Source organism: Mirounga angustirostris, unplaced genomic scaffold, assembly GCF_029215605.1.
Source record: "Mirounga angustirostris isolate CCGP_5_RB_7025 unplaced genomic scaffold, mMirAng1.0.hap1 SCAF_10, whole genome shotgun sequence".
NCBI lineage: Eukaryota > Metazoa > Chordata > Mammalia > Carnivora > Phocidae > Mirounga > Mirounga angustirostris.
In genome coordinates, this window is record NW_026991718.1 from 29,122,467 (window position 1) to 29,147,450 (window position 24,984).

Sequence of the window (24,984 nt, forward strand, 5' to 3'; positions counted from 1 at the left end):
GTGGATGGATATCTAAATGAATGAACAAATCAGGTGAAGCCTTGATAGAGCTTAAAAATGACATGTGTTCTGGCATGACTATGAATAATTCATTTAATTCGTTCTTCTCATCATGTTGACATAAATATGTAGACCCCAGCACTCCGTTCTCATTTCACTTAGCAGATTGTGGTTTAATTGTCACTTGGGCAGTGGTATACCAAGGGTTTCCCATAGAGCTGTCTCCTCTCAGAGTGCCTTAATTTATCCAAGATGAAAAAGAACGGGAATTTTTTTTGTGTGTTTGTGTTATTGGAACACCACTGTTGCCACTTAGGGCTACTTGGGGTGAAACCTGAGGGTAAATAGAGTAACTCCTTGTCTGAGGCCCAGTAAGCCAGCTAGGGCAAAGCCTGCAGAGCAGATGTGGAGCCTAGGAGAAGACTCAGTCCTGTGGCCTGTGGACGGGACACAGAGGGAGCTCCTCTGTACCAGACCGTAACATTCTCCTTTTAGAGAAAATAAGGAATGTTTGTTAAGAATTTTTTTTTTCCAAAAAAATCTTCACTTAAATTACTGTGATGTGGGGCACCTGGGTGGCTCAGTCATTAAGCGTCTGCCTTCGGCTCAGGTCATGATCCCGGCATCCTGGGATCGAGCCCCACGTCGGGCTCTCTGCTCCGTGGGAAGCCTGCTTCTCCCTCTCCCATTCCCCCTGCTTGTGTTCCCTCTCTCGCTGTTTCTCTCTCTGTCAAATAAATAAAATAAAATCTTTAAATAAATAAATAAATTACTGTGATGTATTTCGTAAACACATATTTATTTATTTAACATCATCTTTCCAATCACAAAATTTAGGCACTCTAGTTTATTAAAGTGCAGCCTTTTTCCTGTATCCCGCATGCTTCTTTATACCCCGTGTATGGAGCATTGTTCAGTTGATATTCTTTCCTCGCTAGTGAAATCATGAGTGGACCTTGATTGCAGGGCTTCTCAAAGTTTTTATTCTTTATCAATCTTGGTCCAGCCTTCCCAGGTCTGTGGAGTCTTAGGTTTTCCTTCTGTCTGCTCTAAGTTCAGTAAGATGCTCATTAATGTTACTACTAGTGGGGCGCCTGGGTGGCTCAATCAGTTAAGTATCTGATTTCAGCTCAGGTCATGATCTCGGGGTCCTGGGACAGAGCCCTGTATCAGGCTTCGCACTCAGTTGGGATCTGCTTTTGCCTCTGCCCCTCGCCCCCCACTCGTGCTCACTCTCTCCCCCCCAATAAATATATTTTTCAATCTTTTAAAAAAAAATATTTCTACTAGTGTCTGAAATTTCTCAAAGATTGTGGTCATGTGAGGAAGGTTTACCCTGACAAAAGGAGGACTTCTGCCCCAATGCTGGCCTCCAGCATTGACCAACAGTATACCCTTTACCATCCCATTCATGGAATTACACGTTCATCTTTTTTATATTACGGTACTACTTTTCCTAATTAAAACAACAGTCATGTCATTGGGATTCTGACAGTCACATCCCAGAAGCACATTAGTCCTTGGGCAATTCCAAACCTTGGCCATGGGTAAGTGGTGGTCACGGCCACAGAGAGCTACTTAGACATCACTCCATGAGTTTTTGAGAGCGTAAGTCAAGTTATTCTGCTCAAGAGTAGTATCCCTTCAATGACCCTTGGTCTGAGTGCTTGGACATCATTTGAGACTTTTGGATTTTCTGACCTCTGACAAAATTTTAATTACCCAGGAAGAATAAGCACGGCTGTGACATCTGTCGCTGCAAGAAATGCCCGGAGCTCCCATGCAGTAAAATCTGCCCCCTGGGTTTCCAGCAGGACAGTCACGGCTGTCTTCTCTGCAAGTGCAGAGGTAAGTGCGAACCCATGACCCTTCTTCCCCCCTTCAGAACAGCCAGGGCTCAGAACCAGAGAACAGGAGGACATCATGTAATTGAAACCGTTTCAGTGACGGTTGTCTATTCAGACACAAATGTCACTCTCTATGGGTCCATCCCTTTTCCTTCCATCTCATTGGAATAAGAGCTCAGAATAGAATTTAAAGTAAGCATATAACGGACAAGCACATTTGACCAAACGAATGACTTCTCAGCTCTTCAGTTTTACCCATCTTAGGAACGTTAGCCTAGAGCACCTTTACCTTGACCTCGGTAGAGTCTGCTTCTGTTGGGCAGTGGCTTGATACAGTGATGCAGCAGAGAGCCCTTTTCGGAGCCTGTGAGGGTGGGCGTGGCTAAGCAGCCTGCTTATCTATTTTCTGGTAACAGTTTTCTGTGAGAATTTAAACTTCTGAATCAGCAAACGCCAGCCTCGGTCTCTACATACGCACGAATCCTGGGCATGCATTTTGTCTGGGACTTCCCTGTTCAAGACGTCCCTGCAGCCATGGGAGCATGCACCCCAACTGCCATTTCTGCCCGTACCCCAGCTCCAGCCTGGCCACCCACCCCACCCAGTCTGCTTTACTTGTCAGCATGACCCACAGATTCAGCAGTAAAAGATCCCTCAAGTTTGTGGTGTGTTTTCTTTTTATTTATTTATTTATTATTTATTTATTGACAGAGGAGAGACACAGCGAGAGAGGGAACACAAGCAGCGAGAGTGGGAGAGAGAGAAGCAGGCTTCCCGCTAAGCAGGGAGCCCGATGTGGGGCTCGATCCCAGGACCCTGGGATCATGACCTGAGCTGAAGGCAGATGTTTAACGACTGAGCCACCCAGGCGTCCCTGTGGTGTGTTTTCAAAGTTAGGCAGTTATCACCCTTAACAGTGTCTTCAAGGGGTCAGAGTAAACAAAAATCCAGTCACTGCTTCGATTGTTGCACTGAACAAAAATCTGTTAGTTTCAAGAGGCCCAGGCTTTCCCCACTGGGTGACTTCCAGAGTGATTATTCCGCATATATTAAACATGTATGTACTATTTGCTATGAAATCAGTGCTTGTTTACTGTAGAAAATATGAGGAAGTAGAGGGAAAGGGGTAGAAATCAACTATAATCCCGTTAGTAGGAGAGAAACTTATTTGCAGGGTTTTTTTTTTTTTTTCCTATTTTTCTTTTTTCAAAAGTGAGAGCCTATTAACTTAAATTATTTTCATGAGCCTTTCCCGTGTCATGAACTGTCCTTTTGTACCCGTGATTTTTGGTGGCTGGGTCGCATTACAGCTGCTTCTTTACCAGGCTGCCTTCTGTCTGTCCAGAGGTCCCTGCTTCAGCCGGGCCACCTGTCCTGTCAGGCACATGTCTGTCCATGGATGGCCATCATCATAAAAATGAGGAGAGCTGGCATGATGGGTGCCGGGAATGCTACTGTCACAATGGACGGGAAATGTGTGCTCTGATCACCTGCCCGGTGCCTGCCTGTGGCAACCCCACCATTCATCCGGGACAGTGCTGCCCGTCATGTTCAGGTAAAAGCTGGCTGCCATCGTGTGCGCTCCCTAAGCAAATGACTTCTGCCTTGCAGGGCCTCATCACATCTGTGACTCTGGGGGACGTGCAGGGGACGACCCCCTGGAGCACATTCCAGCTCTCCGTGGCTTTTGTCAACGACGGCCACAGAATCAGCCAGGGGCTGTCAATGATTGGCCGAGGACCAGAGGAAATGCTCAGACCCTAAAACGACTCTCCTCGTTTTTTGATAGTTTACTCAATGATATGGGTCTTCGGACGGTATTTTTGTAAAGGATTGCGGACCTAGTGTACTTAAGCTCCAGCTCTCCGTTTTACAGACGGTGTATTAAGGCTGAGTGTTTTAGTTAATCGGAAGGGATTGATGCTAACTTTATTACGTAAAAGCTTATTATTTATAAGGGAATATTTGAGAGGGAGAGAATTATCAAAGTCTGTGGCTGTTGCCCCTTTTTAAATTAACGGCCATGTGGTGCTCTTGCCAAATGGAGATATTTAGAGTGACCACACATCCCAAACATTTCAAATCCTAATGATGGTAATCAAGAGAAGTTGCTAGAAGAACAGACCAGATTATATAATTCATGGGGGTCTGAATTATGGTTGTCAATAACAGTAATTATTACCATAATACCTCATCTAGTGCCGTTCATCCAAAGAGCTCAATATAGTCCTGCATTTATTATTTCTTCCTCTCTGCGGGCCACTTGAGTTAGGGGAAAATGTGCTTAGGCAGTTTTTCATTTGAAAAACAGACTCAGAAATACTAGCTGTCTTACCCAAAGTCAAATAATATGTCAGAAGGCCAGGGAGAAGTGAAGTCTCCTGATTCTTGCACCACATCTCTTTTAAAGTTGGAATAGGTGTACTGTCGGATTTCAGAGTCCTCATTACTTCTCCTCTGGTCAGTCCTGTCCCACGTCTCCCTGTGAACGGATCCACCTATGCAGTGGGTGCCGTCAGGAACCTGAGACCTATCTTTCTCCAGCAAGGCAGGCCCGGCCTGAGGGGAGGTGGCCTTGCCAGCCATGGCCGGGGTGAGGAGAGGGACACTTGAAGTCCCTGTTAGCTCTGAGCATCGACACCCCTCAGTAACTAAGGTGTCAAAGTGACAGGCAGCCCCCATACCCCTGTAGAGGACCAGATGATCATGTTTGTTTTGTTTTCCCCATAGTGCAGTCCTATGAGTCCCACACTGAAAGTTTCCTTTTTCACATGTTTTGCTATTAAATATGAAAAACTACTAGTGTCCATTGACACAGAAGATAAATGAGCAGTTTAATGAAACAACTCTGTGTTGACTCTTTGGGGAAGGAAAAATCATTTGTTGCAATGAAGACCCCATGCTTTAATTTTAGGCATGAGTGTATGGAGTGTGGACGGCACCTGGGTCTTGCTAAACTTGTACTCAGTGAAGAAGTCTCAGCCAGACTGGTTCAAATGCAGAGACATTACTAAGAACAGATGATGGACTTAACAAGCTGGAAGTCAGTGGAACCAAAATGAGTTTTCTTTGTTACAGAGATAGAGAAAATTGTCATATAAATACACACAGGATTACTGATGTATTGTTGTGGGTGGTGAATATATATGTATAAACACACATATGTGGATCTGTAGATATATTTTTTTCCAAAAACCTTTAGTGGATTACCATTTACATTCTTCTCATGAGAGACCCCAGAGCTGTTGCATTCAGGGATTCCTACATTAAACATTTTCTCTCCTCTTGCATTCAAGGATCAGCTGTTTTCCTTTCTGGGATAGGTGAGCAGTTCCTAAACTCTCCTGATAGAAGATTCACCAGATGATGCTGTTTCTCAGGTGTTTGCTCTCTCTCTGTTTGTCTCTCGTCTCTGTCTCTCCTGCCGCTCGCGGGTTTGCCATGAGGCATGGGCTATGGCAGAGAGGTGAGCAAGAGAAGACGCCCGCAAACACGCATCGCTTTCCTCTGACCACTTCCCTCCGTGTCTGCGTGTAGAAGGGCAGTAATTGGGAGCCTCTCTCAGTCCTTGGTGAAGGGAAAAGGCAGTAAGGGAGCCTTTTCCAACATTAGTTCATTGCTGCTCTTTTGAACAGTTTTTGTCTTCTCGGTAAACCATCTGGTCCCAGCTCACTTTCGTTCTGATTTCCATCCTCTCCCCTTTGCTCAGAACTGCAGAGTTTGCTCGGGTGGCGTATGCACATGAGCCCTAGCTAGTGTCTGTTCCCTGTGATGTGTCCACTCAGTCAAAGTGCCAGTCTCTACGCGTTCCCTTGAGACAAAGCTGTGGGCACAGTTCCCTTCTGAGCTGGAAATCAGCCCACCCCACTGCATCTCGTAGGTGCTTAACTCTCGTGCTGACCACCACTTTGAATGTCACCACAGCGTGGCTCCTCAGAGATTCCGGTTCTGAGCATGCCTGCACAGACAGGGTAGCTGTCCTGGGGCCCAGTTACCACCGAGCTCCAAGCATGAGCTGGCCTGGGTGTCTCCAGACTGCTCCTCGGCAGGGTTCACCTTCTTGAAACGCCTGTTGTATTTGGGTTACCCGAATATGCTTAATGTCCTCATACTGCTCCTTTCCCCCGCACAGCCTCGGGGCCCCTCCCAGCATCTCTGCAGACAGGCTAAACATTCAGTTCCCTCTCTATCATTATCATCTCGCCAAGACACCAAAATGCCTCTCCTCTGGGGAGAGAAAATATAGTTATCATGGGTTTCTGGGCATTGACCTGTCCTGATGATGACATCGCCAAGCAGATGTTTAGTCTCAGGTGAGGGTTTCCAGACTGTTGATTCTGAAAGAGCATTCCTGCTCAGTTTGCTCACGGCTGCTCTCGGGTGGGCTGTGGCCCGCTCAGCAGCCGGATGTACTTCCAAGTATCACCGTCCTCAGGATCCTAGAGACAATGGAGTGGATGGGGCACAGATCACTTGGAAGCCGTGTTTAATCTGGAGACATAGCCATGCCCCAAACGAACATAGTCTTGGGTTTAGATTCCTTGTCTGCCCTTAATACTGAAACCTCCGTTCCTCCTATGTAAAATAGGATCCTAGCACCTACCTCACAAGGTCTAAGGCCGGTGTAAGGAGTAAATAAGATAGAGCACTTGGCATGGAAACTGGACCACGGTCCGCATTCAGTAAGTGAGAGATTGTTATTCTAGACACTTCGGCACATTCAGAGCTGCCCTAAGAGGCCCTGTTCTCTTCTCCACAGGAAGAGCCCTCTCGAGGTAACTGAACTCCCTTATTGAATTCTGTCATCACTGTTGACAGACTGGAACCACTTGAACCTCCCTCCTTCAAACCAGCGCTTCTGCTGTTGCCTTCTGTTTCTGCGCAGGGACCGTCCCCTCACTCCCGTCTTGATAGGAGTAGAGGGAGCTCCTCCACGGCCACTTCTTCTCTGTCCCTTCGAGCAGACACCACCAGGTTCTTCAAGAGTTGGGGAGGCTTCAGTTGAATAATTCCTTGTGTTTTCCTTTTCTGTCACTTCCCAGATGACTTTGTGGTGCAAAAGCCAGAGCTCAGCACCCCCTCCATTTGCCACGCCCCGGGAGGAGAGTACTTTGTGGAAGGAGAAACGTGGAACATCGACTCGTGTACACAGTGCACCTGCCACAGCGGGCGGGTGCTGTGCGAGACGGAGGTGTGCCCGCCGCTGCTCTGCCAGAACCCCTCACGCACCCAGGATTCCTGCTGCCCGCAGTGCACAGGTGCCTAAGCCGCGCCCTGCGGCGCCCCGGGTGGGGGAGGGGTGGCGGAGGCTGCCGCGCAGGCGCTGTTGTTGGGCGGGACCCGCGGCCGCGCAGGCGCTGTCGTTCGGCAGGAGCGCCGCGGGCCCCGTGGAGCCACGCAGGGCGGCGTGCAGAGCCCAGGAGCCCGCATCCTGCTTCCTAAATTCATTCCCTTCCATCAGCCGCAGATTTATGTAGTGAATGTGCCTTGCGTCTGAGGTGCCTTGGGCAGGGGGGAGAAAGATTGTCTCCTTTTCTTCCATTTTTTTCTCCCTTAACTTTGCACGTCGAGAGACAGTCCTGGGGCACCAGATTATTCCAGATGATTTTGCAAAGGTGAAAAGTCGTCTTTGTCTTTCACCCATGTGAGAAGCGGCTGTTAATAAGTCATGTGAATAAAATTCTTTGAAATATATAAGGGTGGCAAAGATACTTTTGAGAATGTTGAACAGGAAATTGCTAAAATATGCATAATATTCAATTCCTCAAACCTGGGGTGATTAATAAATTAAGATCCAAAAGTATTAATTTGATGAGCACTGCAAATGTACAGAGAGTATTGGTTTCTTTTTACTACTCAGGTAATCTGTCCCTGGCTGGTAAACTTAGGGTCATGATACATATAAGACAAAATTGTGTCAGGATTTTAAACCTAAATTCCTGGTTCTGTAACTAAAGTAGCACTTGTAATTAACACCGGAATTTTCCAGAAGGTACTTTGTATATGTAACATCACCAAGTTGACAACACAACTAGTTTTATTTTGTTGTTGCTTAATCTTTGGTCTTTTCAACTTAAATCAATAACCATTTACCTTCTCAGTGTCTATCCTTAGAGTATTTCTGCTCAGTGAAACATATACATAATTTTTTATCACTCTTCTATTCATTTGCAAACCCTTGTAATGTTTTTCTGTTCCGTTCCTAAGGGGAACAGACATCCCTGAACACCTGGTGTTGAGTTTATTAACTTAAGCCTGGGTGGCTCATCCTTTCTTTATGTATAACTCAAGAGATACTTAAGTGCTGGCCTTCATCTTAAACATTAGGACTTACTGCTTTATATGTCAGTATTCCAAAGGTTACTCTTATATCTGTGAATAAGAGCATTTCTGGAATGCTCTTATTTTAAAGTAAGTCACCTGCCCCTTAATTGATCTTTCTGAACTTTCCATTCATAGTTGTGTCACAGCGATATTAAAAAGTCTTAAAACGCAAAACATTTTCTTCACAGTAAATTTCAACAGTAGCATTGATAAATGGTGTATTTCACATCTGGAAAAAGACCATCTCTAATCTTGGGATACTTGCATTCTAACGTAGTCCAGAAACGAGATATATGTGCAGTTGGAAGAGTTGTGTCCCTCTTGGTGATTGTTTCCCCTAGGGTGCCCTGTTATCACTCCCTCTGTCCTTCCACTTTCCCTCGCCTCTGGCTTGGTTTAGTGCAAGGTCTGGAAGTGGAAATGGGTTCACAAAGAAAGATCAAGCATCCCTGTGGGTGGTGATACTTCACCAAAGTAGAAAAAGGGAGAGAATAGAATAATACTTCTTTCTTTTTAAAGATTTATTAAATCTCTTTCATTCTTTATTGTTTAGAGTTGGAAAGAAGCATAGCATAGAAGAGAGAGGGAAATAGAATAGAAATAAAAAGAATGAAGGGACACCAGTGAAGGGATGGGTAAAAACAAAACAAGAGTTAGTAGTTGGAATCGGAAGTATAAAGAAGGGGTCCCTGGGGCAGGAAGACAATAGCAGGAGAGGCCCAAAGAAGGAAGATACCGTGGGCAAGAGTCCAGATGACCTTTTCAGCCAGGATTGGGTTAGGGGTCGCCTGCATCTCAGCTCCGGCTCCCTTGTAGCACTGACCACAAGTTCCCCTGTCCCCTGGGGCCTTTTCTAGGCCTTAACAGGAGGCCTCCAGACTCTAGGGTATTCATTTCACCTATTTCATAGCTACATCACTGCTGTCCCTGCTTCCTCTTCTAAATGTTTATATGTGAGACTGGACACTGCTTGCAAGGGCGAAGCTGTCATAGCCCAGAGGAACCTGGTGGCAAAATTATCCCTGGACGTGGATGACCCCGAAAAGGTCACTTTGAAAGTAATCCTCTCTCACCATCTTTAACCCATATAGATGTCATCTGTGGAACCGTGCCTAAAATTAGACCCAGAGCACATTGGGAGCAGTGGAACAGTGTCTCTCTTCCCCTTGGGACTGCCTTTGGGACTGGCAGTAGGAAATAGGGTTCCATGATTTTGAGGAGAGGGCATGGGCCCAGTCCATTTTGCCAACTGCCCTCTGTTCCTCAGAAAGAGCCCAAAACAAAGCAGCTACCTCGCTTCTCAGAGAGGCTCTTGTCAAATCCAACTTCGTGGCTGTCAGATGTACTCCTGAGGTGGATAGAAGGAGAAGGTGACCATTAAAGCTTCCACATCACGGGGATGACTACCTGTGTATCCCAGTTAGGTCGGTTGTGTGGCTGAAAATAGCAGACTTCATGAAATTGATTCTAGGAGGAGCATCTGATCATCCTTTTGACCGTGTGGCCCTTGAGAAAATGCAGAGGTTTGCTAGGGAGGACATCATGGCTGTTTCTAAGCTCTGGAGTGGTGAAGGTGGTTGATCATGCTTTCTCTTATCAGCAGCCCGGTGACTTTCTAACCTAGGGACCTCACTATCATGTTTTTCTTTGTTATATTCCAGTCAGGTTTCTGCGTGAGGGTACAGCTTTTTATGTAATTTCATTGAATGCCAAGACCCAAAGAGATCTCTGGGTTTTCTGGTAATACTCCTTTCTGTTTCGAGTTGTAACTGTATCTGGGAGCTCTCTGGTCAAAGTCTTTAAATAGCAAAGACACAAATGACTTGTGGGTGATTTCTCTGTGTGTACATCCTTACGAGTAGATTTCCCATCATCTTTCAGCCTGAACATCAGGATACGACACATAGGGGTTCAGTAGGTGCAATGAAAGTTTTGGTATTGATTGGTTAGGACGGCACATAGGTACAAGTCCTAGAAAACCCAGCAACAGTTTTTTAACAAAAAGTTTCTTTTCCATTCATTACAAGAAGTTTGGAAGCAGATGAGTTGGTGTCTTAGCGATATCAAGGTCCTTCTTCTACACGTATGATAAGGATATTACAGCTTCAGGCAGCACACTCGGATTCAAGGCAGGAAGAGTCTGGGAGGAAGACCACATCTGCCTTCTATCAAGAAAGGTGCTTTCCCAGAAACCCGCTCATTTAGCCACAACCAGGTGACATGGCCACCTGGAAAAGCAGGGCACAGGATTGTCCTGACTTACACCTAATGTGATCCAAATCCTCAACCACCCCCCCCTCCCTCCAGGGTTTTGTTAAGCTCCAGAGCAAGAGTAGAGTGAATGTTGTACAAACTACTTAACAGAATCTCTGTAACAGGTCTTTTGTGGTCTTTATTGTTTTGCTTTTAAAATGTAAGACCCTGCACAAATCAGGCTTGCTGTTTTGTTTCGGAGTCATTTTTACGGGAGGCACACAGAGCCCCAGTGACCGAGCGTGCTCTTTATAAGATGGAGTGAAACTCACTATGTGGCACAGTTGCTGGCCGGTAGCGTCTCCTTTTCCCAGCTGACCTTACGTTCAATTTTTCCAGATGAACCTCCTCAGCCTTCCTCATCCCATAATGAGAGCGTGCCTAGTTACTGCAAAAACGACGAAGGGGATATCTTCCTGGCAGCCGAGTCCTGGAAGCCTGACGTTTGTACCAGCTGTGTGTGCATGGACAGCGTCATCAGCTGTTACTCTGAATCTTGTCCGTCGGTGTCCTGTGAAAGACCTGTTTTGAGGAAAGGCCAGTGTTGTCCCTACTGCATAGGTAAGACCAAGAAAAAAAATCCGTTGTTTCTACCAGTGGCTGTTAAATCTACACTGACAGCCATTTGCCTAGATCAGTTCACTACTGGATTGAGATGTATCTCAATGTTTGTGACCTGTTACCCGGACCCAAAGGAGTGGTATGAGGCAGGAGAGTGATGCAAAAGATGTGTTCACGAGATACAACCTGTGAGGAATGAGAGGCTCTCTCAGAATGCTGTGGTGTTCTCGAGCTGTCCTCTTCTAGTGGGCTCCTTTGCTGTTTCAGGGTTTTCAGTATTGAACCCTCTTTCTCCACCCAGTTTTTTACATTGGTCCTTTTGTCCATATACAAACACATATTAAGGTACACTGAGCGCATAAAGCTTTGCTGCTGCCTTGAGATCCACTAAATACGAAATACCGATTTAATGTCCCAGTAATTCCTCTTGTCTGCTGACTCCTAATTGATTTCCTTTTCGACCATGCAGTCAGTTGTCCTTGTTGAGGGCCTAGGGACACAAAGTGAGGCAGGCCTGAGAAATCAACAGAGCCCGCTCCTTCTTGTGACCCAGGGGGATAGAGCCTGTCAACAGAAGACGTCCGTATGTTTGCCCCGGATGTCTGTACTGAAGCTGGTCCTGGGGACAGAAGCCAGATGCTGCTCTGGAGTCCAGAAGGCAAGGCTCAAGACAGCTGGCTACTCTCATAAAGGCACAGTCCCCGCTCCCAAGGCTCTCACTCTCTTTTATTGCTTTTGTATTGAGTAAAGCTCATGAAGTCAAGTGAAAGACAATGATACATCTCAATCCAGTAGTGAACCTACAATCAGAGTAGCAGATAAAAAATTAGGGAGTGCCTGGGTGGCTCAGTCGGTTAAGGGTCTGCCTTCAGCTCAGGTCATGATCCCAGGGTCATGGGATCAAGCCCTGCATCAGGCTCCCTGCTCAGCGGGGAGCCTGCTTCTCCCTCTCCCACTCCCCCCTGCTTGTGTCCCCTCTTTCGCTGTCTCTCTCTCTGTCAAATAATATAATCTTTAAAAAAAAAAGATCTTTAAAAAAAAATTAGACAAGCTATATTAATGGCAGGTATTGTGCATTTACTGCTGGAGTTTTTTGCATGCTTTCTAGATACAAGTAATTACACATATTTGGGGTGATACTTGAGGAAAAGGAGAGATCTTCAGGCCACGGTGCTTTGTAGCAATTCCTATAGATGAACTGATGAATGGCGCTCGGGTACATGTCGGCCATAACTCAAGCTCATCAAGACAGCTCCTTCTCCTTGACTGTTCGACCTCTGGCCACTAGATGGGAGATCACGTCCTCTGAGTCTTATTCTCTATGTTGGTATATAGAGAGATGGAAAGATTCTAAAAACACAGTTTCTGCTCTCGGGAATTTTACAGAGCTAGATTTTTCTCAGTGTAATGGCCAGAGAGTATTTAAATGTATGTTTGAAAGCTGAATTCTCTTCTTTTAACAGAGTGACCAACTTTGGAAATTATTCTTCAAACATGATTTTTGAGAGAGAAATGGGGGCTACTAATCAGGATGGGGCAATAGCTCTATACCAGGAGTGTCCCAAGCAAATCAGGATATATGGCTGCCCTACTTTTTAGTGACCAACAATATTGGGTTCTACTCTAATACCCATAAGCTTCGTAGCTCCAAAATGGAGCCAAAAAAAAGTATCAATGCATACATACATCCAACTGAGTGCTACTTCATTTCTCAAAGAGCTGACCAGTATTTATACAGAAAATGTAACTGCCTTTGGTGAGATCTAAATAAACGGTATAAGCTGGCCACTATTTCAGGCCAGGGGATCGGCGGAGAGGAGAGATGTACAACCAGGACTACCATATTTAAATATCAGAACTTCTGTGCAGTTTATGAATCAATCGGGGTGCTTAAATCATACTTAGAAACCGGGGCCCGGGAGGCTGCGAATTCCACATTACCTTCAGAGGAAAATCTGGCGGTGAATCTCTCTCATGTTGAAAATTCATGGATTATTTTGTTCAGATAAAAAAGTTCTTGTGTTTTGCTGCTTAATCAGTAAATTTATAATTAGTAAATTATTCATCTAGTAAGTTTGTTTCCATATGATAAATAGTAAATCACTTCTTTTTCAAAACCAATTTAACAAATGTAATCTCATGGAAAGAAACCTGCAAATCGGTAGTCTGTGTCTTTCTCATATTTTGTTGTTGTTTTGGGGTTTTTTGTTGGCTTGTGTTTTTGGCCTTTCTCTTTCCTATTCCAGTTCCTTCATGATTTAGACTATACGTTCTTCTTTAGTGTGGAGAGAGAAATACCAATTCGGTCCAAATTTTTTACTTTGACTTTAAGTTAGTTGGCAAGCACTTTCACCAAATTTTGGTTCGTCAAGCTCATACTTAGTATAGCGGAAATTATGTTTCGGTAGTTATCCCCCCCCCAAATACACACACAAAGATGCAGGTATAATTGTATTATATAAATCTAGGGCTTATCTTCAGGGTAACATATTGGGGAGACTTAACATTTGATGAGTAATACTGTATGCTGTTACTCTTTCATTTTAGCGCTTCATATATGTTGTTTTATTTTTCAAAGAGTCACTGAGCCCCTTCAATATACAGCATATGTATTTTGCAAGTAGCCTTGTTAGATTGGCCTTCATCCTTTCTCCCCCTTATGTGCAAGCATACGAAGTCAAGTTCAGTCCATGACTGTGACATGAGGATTCCCTATCGGACCCTCCAGTTAGCTAGCTCCCTTGGCCTCTTCAGGCTAATTCTCTTATCAGCTTCCCGTCAGCCCGGCCCTCTGTAAGGACTCCAAGCCCGGGCAGCGGCAAAGCCTGCGTCCCCATACAGAGACCGCCTCACAAAGAAACAGGCCATCATTTTGCCTGCCCTAAAGCACCCGATGATTTCTCCACTTGGCCCAGAGGACCAGTGACTGCACTGTCTCCAGTTTTAGGCTCTCTCGGTTTGAAACCAGCTCCTTCTTAACCTAGATCGTCTGTTCCCAGGATCATACGTGCCTCACCCCCACCTGCAGTGCTGACCTCACCATGGCCGTGGGTCCCTGAATGAATATTCTCCCTAATTAGATCTCTCAAATTCAGACTTCTAAAAACCTCAAACCAGCCTTTAATCCGACTTCTTTTTTTTTAGTGATAAAACCCCTAAACAAAAGCATGCTTCTTTCACCTTGTGAAGTATCCTTTTTTCTTACCATAAGAGAATTGAAAAGTGGTGATCCTACGAAAAGTAGTATAATTATGAATATTTGTATTCCTTTCAGCTAAATTATGAAGTCGCTAATGTGCCATGATAATGCTTTTCTTTTGATGTGTGAAGGCCTTATATTATGTGTGCTAATTTAATAGAATGTGTAATACAGACATAATTAATAGGATTGATGATTAATTTTGAAAAGTGAACAGCTTTGTCTCATTAGTTATAATACCCCTCATTTGGGAATTCATCCTTGTACTAGAAGGAAACTAAGTAGTAATTACCCAATCATTCTAATGGAACACTCCCTGATTCCCTAATTTTTTGTATTCCAGTTTTCTAAGCAAATACAAATTTAGATTTTATTTTCATAGGCTTTTTGACTGTAATGATGGCTTCGAGAATGGGGAGCAAGAATCAAAAGATGACTTGAGCACATAAGTCAGGTGAAGGTAAAAGGTCTGGTGGGAATTCTGATGTGTGATGGCAGATTGGATCTGGGGTTCCTTGTAAACAAGTGCCTTCAGTGTGACACACTTCACTCTGCAAAGTAGCGTCATAGCCTTCTCGCTGACAACATCCTGTGTGCCTTCCTAGAACCTTTCTAGAGCAAAAATGATTTCAGTGAGGTCTTTATTCCATCACTCTCAGATGACAGTAAACAATTCAGCCAGCAACCCTTACCTAGTAAGTGCCTGTGGGGATGCTGGCCCTGACCACGTCACCCTTGCTCTGATGTCTTTGTTGGTGATGCTTCTGCCAAGGACCAGATTCTAGCAGCTTCTCTGAGGGGCCCCACCATCAGCATCCCAGTGGACCTTCACTTTGTCCAGGGGCTTAGTCATTCCTGGACAAATATTATAAAGAGCATTACACTGATCATAAAGACCTTTCTTAATTTAGCTTATGGGGTCCTCAAGCCCATGTTGCTGCTGCCTCATACCTGCTGTTGACTTTGGAAAGGAAGATGCTCAGGTGTGCCCGATGATCGAGCGAGCCAGTCTAATTGAACAGGACTGGTCCTGAGCAAGCAGCTCCTGTATCGGCCAAGTCCTGTTACTCAGTGCATAGAATATTGTTTTGAAACTTGGAATTTGACAAGTATTTATTTATTTGTAACCGTTAGTGTGTTATTTCAGAAAATATTTGAGGTCAGATTTTTTTTTTTTTTTTTAAAGATTTTATTTATTCATTTGAGACACAGAGATACAGAGAGAGAGAGAGAGAGCATGAGCAGTGGGAGAGGCAGAGGGAGAGGGAGAAACAGACTCCCGGCCGAGCCAGGAGCCCGATGTGGGGCTCGATCCCAGGACCCCGGGATCATGACCTGAGCCGAAGGCAGACGCTTAACCATCTGAGCCACCCAGGCGCCCCGAGGTCAGATATTTAAAGTCCTATCTATTGGCTGGAAATCTCTGAGTCAGTGCATCTTTCTCACTTAAAAAACTTTGGCCAAAGGTGAGTTCTTTTTGGATGCTAGTCAGTTGTTTGTGTCTGTCTGTGTGTTTATATATGAGAGATAGGAAATGATGTACTTACATGTTATGAAAGTATATATATACAGGTTATAAAATCCGTATGTATGATGTGAACAAAGTTAAGATAGTCTCATTACATGTCTCTCAGTTCAGTATCTTTTAAGTGTCTTTAAGTATTCCTATCTTCAAGGGTCTGTAAAAATGAGTTCTGTTATGGGTGGCACCTGATCATACATCTCACTGATTAGAGGTTAGCTATTTTTTATATTTATTATATATATCTTAATATTTAAGGTGGAGCTTTCATGTGGAGTCAGGCTGGCTTGGTGCACACTGTTGGTTGTGATAGTACGATTCTGTTTCCGCTCTTTTGTGATCTTCAGCTAGAAAATGATCAGTAATATATGTCCTTAGGAGGGCGGTGTCTCCAATTTCTGTCAAGTCAGCCTATTACACATCATTCATTTTTGTTTAGATGTATGTGTATGATTATGCTAATTCGTCTAGGTATCTTTTCTTAGAGATTACAAATATAAATAGTATCTCTGTGGAACATCTGTTGATCATTGAGTATTTAACTCAGCCCAGGAATCAAACATAGCAAATATTTAATTCCGCATCTCTAAGACATACAACCCATAGAATTAAAGGTTGTACCTTTTTAAGCCATAATGTTATGAGGCTGGTATCTCTGTTGCAACATTTTTCACAGCTATTTCTCCAGTGTGTTTTCTTAAACACTTACGTGTTTTGGAAAGAGAACTTACTTTGGAGCCGAAGGGTTATGATCCCACCTCTGGCACATGCTAGCTTTATGTCTCAGTGCTAGGATCTAACCCTAGCTCAGTTTCCCCATCTCTGAGATGGGGACGGTAATGTTGTTCTCTGCTTCACTAAAGTGCTGTGAAAATTAATTGACATAATGCACACATGTGAATGTGCTTAGTCAACACAATGTGAACGCTTGGCTCAGTTCAGTGACAGCTCTTCCAACACGGAGTGCAGCTGATCTGGGTAATGTGCCAAATGGATTCTGGTATCGCACTTTACATATAGCACCTACCTCTCTGCAAGAGAAAAGCCTGGATATAGCATCCCAATGATGAGCTGTTGAAGGACAAGAATATTTTAGGTAATGCTTCCATGGTGTACCTCGTCCTGCACACACTTAGCTTAAAACAGCCCACCACTGCTTTAGTCACTGTATTGTGATCCAGGTGGAGGTGGCATGCTTTCCAAGGCTCTGTAGTGCAGCTGGGTTGGGGCAGTGCCCTGCCCACAAACCTCAGAGCTTCACTGTCCTTTCATGCCAGGGATGTTGCTGTGGGAGAGAGAATGGAGCTCTTTTAGTTTTTGTTTACTTTGAGAGGCTGGTCCCATTTGAGGAGTCTGTGAACTTACAGTGCATGATCCACCATGATTCCTACAGAGCACGTGGCCACTGTCATCAGGAAGAGCCGAGGTATGCTTCCTGAACATTCTTCAGAGCTCTGGGTTCTTGAGGTCCCCACACTGCAACCAGGTGGTCCCAGATAGTGCTGAAGTGATTTAAGCGGAAGGGAAGGGGAGCAGGATGCTTTTCTGTGTGCTGTTTAAAGGGTAGAAGACTACAAACACTCTGGTTGTCATGCACTCTACTAACTTTAGAATGGGTCTCAAGTTGTTGCAACAGAAATAAACGGTGTTTGATTTCAGTCTGTTTAGGTCTTACCCTGCACCCTGGGAAGCACCTCATCCTGCTCACTCCATATGCTGCTTTCCATTGGCTGCTTGTGTCCTTTCCAGGCCTTAGCTGTGTAAACAGAAATTCCAGTAAGCCTCTCTGAGTGGTGTCCTTACCTGGGCTTCAGCACACAGTCTTATTTGAAAGAGGTCTCTTGCACAGATCCACAAGCACATGCCTTTTACCTCTTATTTCCATCCAGGAGACCAACTCTGATTTTGGACTCTCTAATGGTTGGGGGAAAGGCCCCTCTACAGGAGGGTTACATTTCTAATGAGGGCATGTAATCAGACCTGATGTCAGCTGGCAGACCCTGATGGGCCACACACAGGCTGTGACGACAGGAACTTTCTCTGGGAAGTCCAGTGGTTTCCACTTCAGGGTTTTCTTAATAAGATTCTGTACTCTTTCACATAGATGGCTTCCCTTATGTCCTAAGGGAAGTGTGCTATTTTCCTTATTTAGGCCACCTTCATCTTTCAATTTTCCTGCCTGCCTTTTAGACTACATTATATATTTCCATAATGGTTTCTATGTATAATCTCCATGAAGGATTGTCAGCCTTGTAAGAGATGGGACCTCAGTTAAAGTTGAAAATGGAATATTTCCCTGAACTTTCATCCATTAAGTGCTTACTTGACCCATAACAGATGGTTAATGCACAGATTAAGTCCTATCAGTGAGAAATAATGTCCTCTTTGCGTGCAGTGGGAATCAGCCAGAAGTCATTGTAGTTACCAGTTTGGTGAGATTTCTATTCCTGGAGCTCAGGAAAGTTTATAATTTTTTTTTAGTGACCTTATTACCTATTTTTTCCAGTATGTTGAAGAAACCTGAAAGGTTCTTTCAGCCTTTATTAAAATATACCTTGGACTCCCACCCCAAGAAATAGAATAAAGTAAAGCATAAATGGACTGCCAAGAAAGGTCTTAAAATGGTGGTCAGATCTGCTTTCAAAGTATTTGAGACGTTATATAGAGGCAGGGGTTGGCCTACGTGGCAGTAAGTGTCTCAGTTTTCTCTTTTTATAAAAATGAATTAAGAGTAGATGTTTTATTTATTAGAAGCTAGAAGTTATTAGGGACTCAGGTTTTGAGTTAAATCAGTAAATATTTCTTTTTTTTTTTTCAGTAAATATTTCTTGAATTTTTTAGCCAAAAACCTTTAATCATGTGCTGACAGAATTACTGTATATTAGACCTGTGCCTCATTGAAATTGTGCCATCTGCATCCGATTTCAGCAAGACTTCGTTGAGTTCCGCTTTTCCATTCTTCTCCAGTCAAGACAGGTCCAGTGCGCCAGCCTGTTGAAAATCAGTCTTCATTAGTGCTTACGAGTCTGTGCGCCTCTTGGTGACCTGCGAATTGTTTGCCCAGGTTCCTTCTTCGTTGTGGTTTCTGTTTGTCTCCTCTTTATGTAAACAGAAGTAAAGCTGGTTTCTCAAATAAGAGGCACACACATTCGATTTCTTCTCTAAACGTAGTTTGTACCCAGCACGTGCCCAACTTTGGGATACAGAAATGAGGATGAGATCACAGGCCAGGGACTTGAATATTTTATCCGTTAAAAGAAGATAAAAATATAATAGTAGCATCTTATTCCTTTGTGGCAGTTAGAGAAAGATCACTGCAGTTCAGTGTTAAATTTATAAGCAAAAATTTTTGAAGGTACTTTCCCTACGCTTCCCAGAGTCAGCTGCTTCACTGGTGATTCTTGGCTGCCTTTTTCACCCTCTTTTCTGAATCCCCTGTCACCGTAGTGTACCTTGTACCTTCTCACATCTGCCTGAGTGATCTCTCACTAATGCTTCTGTAAGTCCCTCAGACCTCAAAGTTAGGAAACCAAATCGAAGCAGAACGTTGTTAGCAGGGCCTGCAGTTTACACAGCTTTCCAAAACCTTCAGCATGTCTGCCTGGACCTGAAGTCCTATAGAGCTGGTGAGATCTCCTGATCCAGGAGCATCTCCCCAGGGGTGGAGACCTCACCCGCCTCGGGCACTACTGCGTCTCCAGCATTCAGGACTGCGCTGTCACAGCGATGTGTAGGAAGGAGAAGCACCCCTCTCCGCTCCTGCGGTGGATTATTTTGCAGCGGGACTTACTCCGAGAATAAGAGCTGCATTTAATTTCTTCTCCTCTGGGATCCCAGAGTAGATTACTTCTCAGAACTCTAAATAGTACACTGGAGCTTTGAAAGAACTGATGCCGTTTCTAAAGCTGCCTACCTTCCTCCCAGGAAGTGCCTCCCACACCGCCACTCTGACTTCATGACCACTACGGCCAGATTTAGAACCTGAAGCATCTGACAGGAAGGTTGTCTCCTGGCAGCCACTGAAGAGTGCAGCTACAGCATAGGTTCAAGGGGATCTTCATTTTCAGATCCTTCCACAGAGGACAGAGGGGCAAAAGCCCGGAGATGCTTCCTTTTCAGAGGCTACATCCCTCGTCATGGTCCGATTCAGAGCAAGACCTGAGCCACCACATCAGTGATACTGAAACACTGAATTGGATCTTTAGAGGAAGAAACCACCACAGCTCTGGAGTCGAGGGTTTCCCCAGCAGTTAATCAGCTTTATGGTATAATTAGTAAAAAATAGCTCATGAGTAAAAGCAAAGTCCAACCTTAATAGCCTCTTAAGACATCTTCTCTTGAAGTAAGATGGCCAAGTTTGAATAGTTGGAAAAGTCACCTTGAAAGGAGTTAATATTTCAAGGCTTTGCACTTCTCCCTCCCCTTTTTATGAAACAGAATCAGGGAAAACGAAAATAAAAACAAAAACACCGAGTTCTCCAAATTCCACCACTGAAAGACATGGCATACTTTAGTCCTACATGATGCCATATAGCATTGCTTATATTTGAATCCAAAGACGATGAGACGTGTCTGTGCACTCCCTGAGTTAGATGGCCCCACAGAAGGAGCCACCGCACATGAGTGCCCTGGGCCTCCGACACGCGGTGTTGGGGATGACTGCAGAAGCAGATCTCCATCCTACAGCAGGGACTTTGTTTCTGAAGGAGGCCAAAAGTCACTTCAAGCCTGGTCTGATGGATGAGAGAGACCCGAGCTGAGGAAACCACATATCAAAGCTGATCTAAACCAAGGAGTGGCCATAAAATAGTAACTATCTTCATTGCATGTGTCAAAATTTGGCTCTGGATGCCTCTGCAAAAGGAAAATTCCAAAGCCATGTGAAGCAAGGGCAGTATCGTTGGAATACATTTATAGCCCTCTACAGTGACTGCTTAGAAGGGGATCACATTTGTTTGGATATATAACTCTTGATGTGTTTGTCCGAAAAAGAAACCTTATTATATTAGTGTCATACCTCATGTTTTTCTTGGAACATCCTCCTCTAATCCTCTTCTTCCGAGAGACGTGTTAAAGAGAGATTTGCCTAAGAAAGACCGTGAGTCCTCAATAACTGCTTCATCATCTATGTTCCTTCGTAGGATTGTGCCAGACGTATGATGCAGTTAGTTGAAGGGTAAATTACCTTTGAAGACGAAGACCTTAACCCCCAACAAAGGCGAAGGGCAGGAATTCTGGTGCCCATTTTTTTTTAGAGTTAGTAATCACCACGTTTGTGTGGCACAGGAAGTGGCCCTCCCTGAGGTTACCCTGCTGGGTACAGGTGGGCAGAAGGTGTGTGGAGACTGTGGAGCCACACCCACCTTGGTTCCCATCCTGGCCTTGCCACTTGCTAGCCGTGCGTCTTGGGCAAGTCACATAATCTCCCCATGCCTCGGTTTCCTGTGGAATTGGGGTAATACCCTGTCCCACTGGGCTGTGGAGATCGAATGGAACGACTCCTATAAATCACTTAGCACAGTAGCCGGTACATAGCAGGCGTTCAGCAAGTGGGAGCTCCTATTATTGGGTATCAACAAATAAAAATAATGTCATTGTCAGTGTAAACAAACCAGTTGGAGTGATAAATAGAACAAACGGTGCAGCCCACTCTGTAGCCAAATATAAACCGCCTAGACCACTTTTAGTTGGATGTTCCCATGTCTCCATTTCTACATCCCTCTTCAGCCAGAGTGCTTAAAATGCTTTTACATGTACTTCTAGTCAGACTGCTCCTTCCCACAAAAGACTACAGAGACTTTATTAGGTAGAACCTCACATTGAATAGAATGGCCGCCATGTCTCCCTGTAGACGAAGTTGTTTCTAAAACTCTCTGACAGCTTTCTCAAATTAACCCAACTGTGCCATGGAAGGCGGTGGCTTAACCAGGAGCAGAAAGAGCCTGTGAGAACTAGGGGACACCGAAATCCATCAGCCAGCCCAAGTGACTCCATGGTTTCAAGGCCTCTGTTTAGCTCTTTGCCCTTCAGGTAAAATTTAGTCAAAAGTAGAAATATCTTGATAAAGCCTCATTAACCAAACTCTAATGAATGAATCTGGGCCACATAGCAGCCACCCTGGAAAGGATTAGTCAGGGCTTTCCAAAAACCAAGAATCCTCCATGTATTTCATAGGGAAATTCAGTAGAGTCTTACATGTGGCTTTGTTTTAAAGCACCTTTGAAGAAACACACTTGATCATTATGAAACGTGCTGATACTGTGGTTCAAACTGATCAGATGTGAATATCCCGTAGAAAACACTCCCCCTAAGCAGTGGAGGGGAAGCATTGCTCTGTCACGGTCTCTGAAACGGATCTCCTCTTGGACTGAAGGCCACGTCCTCAAGCCTGCCTGTCCTGACTTAACACACCTAAAGCTAACCGTGGCTCTCCCCACAGCAGCACGTTGGAACCAGCTTGGCCCTCTCCTCACGGTGTTGTGTACTTCCCAGGGAGGCCCTGGAACATTGGAGACCACATGAAGAGGGTTCTGTGCGTTCCTGGAATGGAAGGAAAGGAGCCACTGAGTTGAGCTCAGCGTAGAGAACCTGAGCCTTGTAGTCAGACGGAGCCAGGGGATTACGTGGGCTCTGCCACGTAGTGGTTTGGTTATATCAAGTTGCTTCCCCTCTGTAAACCTGAGTCTCCTCAAGAGAATAGACTGCCCTCCTTCTTAGGGTGTCTGTGAAGCTGAATGGCAGTGAGTTCTTGAGCACGGTACCTGGGCACCATGGATGCTCAGTAGATGCACTTCGGTTCTTCAGTATTTGGCACCTAGATTCCTCTTTCAGAACCATCTGGTGTTTCTCTTATCTCTACCATTTGTCTCTTCTGATCTCCAGTCTTTAAGAAGGGCAGCTATGAGAATGCTAGAATGCCGTTCAGTGTCATTCAGTTCTTAGATCTTGTGGCCTCCCTGAGCTCTGCACCGTGAACTTCAACATTGGCTTAGAGTTTTGTGCAGACCTTGAGGTCCCTCAGTCCTGCAACCAAGTGCCATTATGAGTTTAAGGTATACAGCATGATGGTTTGAGTTGCATGTATTGTGAAATGATCACCACCATAGGTGTACTTAACATCTGTCATCTCATATGGGTGCAATTAAAAGAAAGAAAATTTCTCCTTGTGATGAGAAGTCTTAGAATTTATTCTCTTAACAACTTTGCTGTCTGTCCCATAGCAGTGTTAGCTGTAGTCATCATGTCGTACATCACATCCCTAGTCTTACTCATCTTACAACTGGAAGTTTGTACCTTTTGACCACCTTTCTCCAGTTTCCTTCCTGTCACCACCCCCCCCACCTCTGGTAACCACAAGTCTGATCTCTTTTTCTGTGAGTTTTGTGTTTTGTTTATTTTTTTAGAGTCCACATTTCAATGAGATCGTGTAGTGTTTGTCTTTATTTCACTTAGCCTAATACCTTCAAGGTCCATCCATGTTGTCACAAATGGTAGGATTTTTTTCATTTTTATGGCTGAATAATATTCTATTGTATATATATAACACAACTTCTTTGACCATTCATCCATCAACGGATACTTAGGTTGTTTCCATGTCTGGGCTGTTGTAAATGATGCTGCCATGAACATGGCACGCCTGGTTTTTTAAACCTTCCTGATCTCAAGTTGGAATTAGTTGAAAATAATCTTGAAGGCAAGATGCTTCCGAGATAATCTGTGATGAGCAGAGCTTAAATGGAATAGAGATAAACCAGTAGAAGTTCCTGGAAATTCAGTCCATGTCAGCCCACTCCCTGAGGGGAATGGCTTTATTGTGATCATGGAAGCCCCTGGACATGGGACCCATCTGGCTCGCCCTCTGAGTGACTGCGTGGAGCCTGCTGCAGTCCTCTCTGGAGGGCTCCCAGGAGAATGCATCTCAGTCTTCCTTGCCATCACATGGCTACTTTGAATTCTTAATCTTCATTGAATTTAGGAAAATACCTGTTTTTGTAACAAAATCAAATAAGGAATTTCATTTTCACCCAACATATAGTCAGAGTTCTTGGTTCAACCCATCACCTCCAAGTCATTCAGAGTAGTTACTTTCTTAGATCATTTTATAAATATTCTTTGAGAAATGATCTCCTTCAGTTGCTGAGTCAGCAGTTACTGAACACTCTGTTATGCTGTAGCTCAGCATTTGATCATTGGGTGTTTCTTCCATGGTTTAGTTTTCTTACAGTCTACTCAGATTCTTCAGAGTTGAGCCGCTAGCATTCAGAGAGCACCATACCACATAGCCAGGTGCTCTAGAACCGGGCTCCGATTAAGCTCTTCCCCCTCAGTATCCTCGTGTGTGTGTGTTTGGGGCTTGGGAGGGGTCAGGTAGATAATGCATGCTCGTGTGTGTGTGTGTTCAAGATTTCCATTTTATATATTGCTGCCTATTTATCAAAAGTGACTGACATTCATTGTCAAAAAAAGGTGAAGAGAAAAACTCACCAATTCTAACGTAAGTTACTATTAACATTTTCATTTCTCTCTAGACAGTTTTTAATTTTCCTCTTTACGTGATGGAGCTTGTCCTATACGTGATGCATTTTAATAACTGCCCAGTATTCTCTCATATGATTTCATTGAATCATTTAAACATTCTCTTATTAAAGACACAAATTTTTTTCCCTAACTTCTTGTTGTTATAAATAATATTGTGATGAACATTCACCAGAAAACACTTACTTCAGGACTTTTCTGATTTCCTTGGGATAGATTCCTAGAAGGATTATTGGCTCAATGGTATATAAACTCCGTAGAGTCACAGGAAAGGAACCGCCAGTTCTACTGATGACCCCACACGATCCACTGTTCTCCTACCCGAAGCTCCCAGTGACTGAAATTTGTCCTCTCTTACCTTGTTGCACCCCAAATTGGCTCTGTCCTAGCGGCGGCTTCCTGGTTGTGTTCACACAGAGAGGCCTAAGAGTTGGAGGATCGATCACTGCATTAATAATCGATGACTAATCCATTAGAATATCTGGAGGAGTTCGATAAGGCCTGACCAGGTCCCTCACAAATTCCCCGTTTATTGCTTAAAGCAGTGAAATGACTCATCTATTGGAATTACCTCTGCCCAGCCTCCTGTGCAGGAAGGGTTGTCCTTTCTCAGCATCCATATCCTGACAGCTGTCTCTCAGAAATCTCTCAAATCTCGCCTTGCCTGTCCGCCTCCATCCACGCTGCCCTAACCGAGCCCATGTCACATCCCTGTGACCAGTATCCTCAACTTCCTTTCCCCA

The 24,984-nt window shown here is 44.4% G+C and overlaps 1 protein-coding gene across 7 annotated transcripts in view; it reads left to right on the plus strand.

Moving 5' to 3' along the window:
• Positions 1-24,984, plus strand: part of CRIM1 (cysteine rich transmembrane BMP regulator 1) — a 186,645-nt gene that overhangs the window by 144,534 nt on the left and 17,127 nt on the right. For 6 of the 7 annotated variants that reach the window (XM_064572106.1, XM_045884401.3, XM_045884400.3 and 3 more), the window contains 4 exons: positions 1,727-1,848; positions 3,193-3,402; positions 6,890-7,105; positions 10,764-10,985. In XM_064572106.1, the coding sequence (XP_064428176.1) occupies positions 1,727-1,848; positions 3,193-3,402; positions 6,890-7,105; positions 10,764-10,985 (770 nt within the window). The remainder of the gene's footprint in view (positions 1-1,726; positions 1,849-3,192; positions 3,403-6,889; positions 7,106-10,763; positions 10,986-24,984) is intronic. The other variant, XM_045884403.3, reaches the window with a different exon arrangement.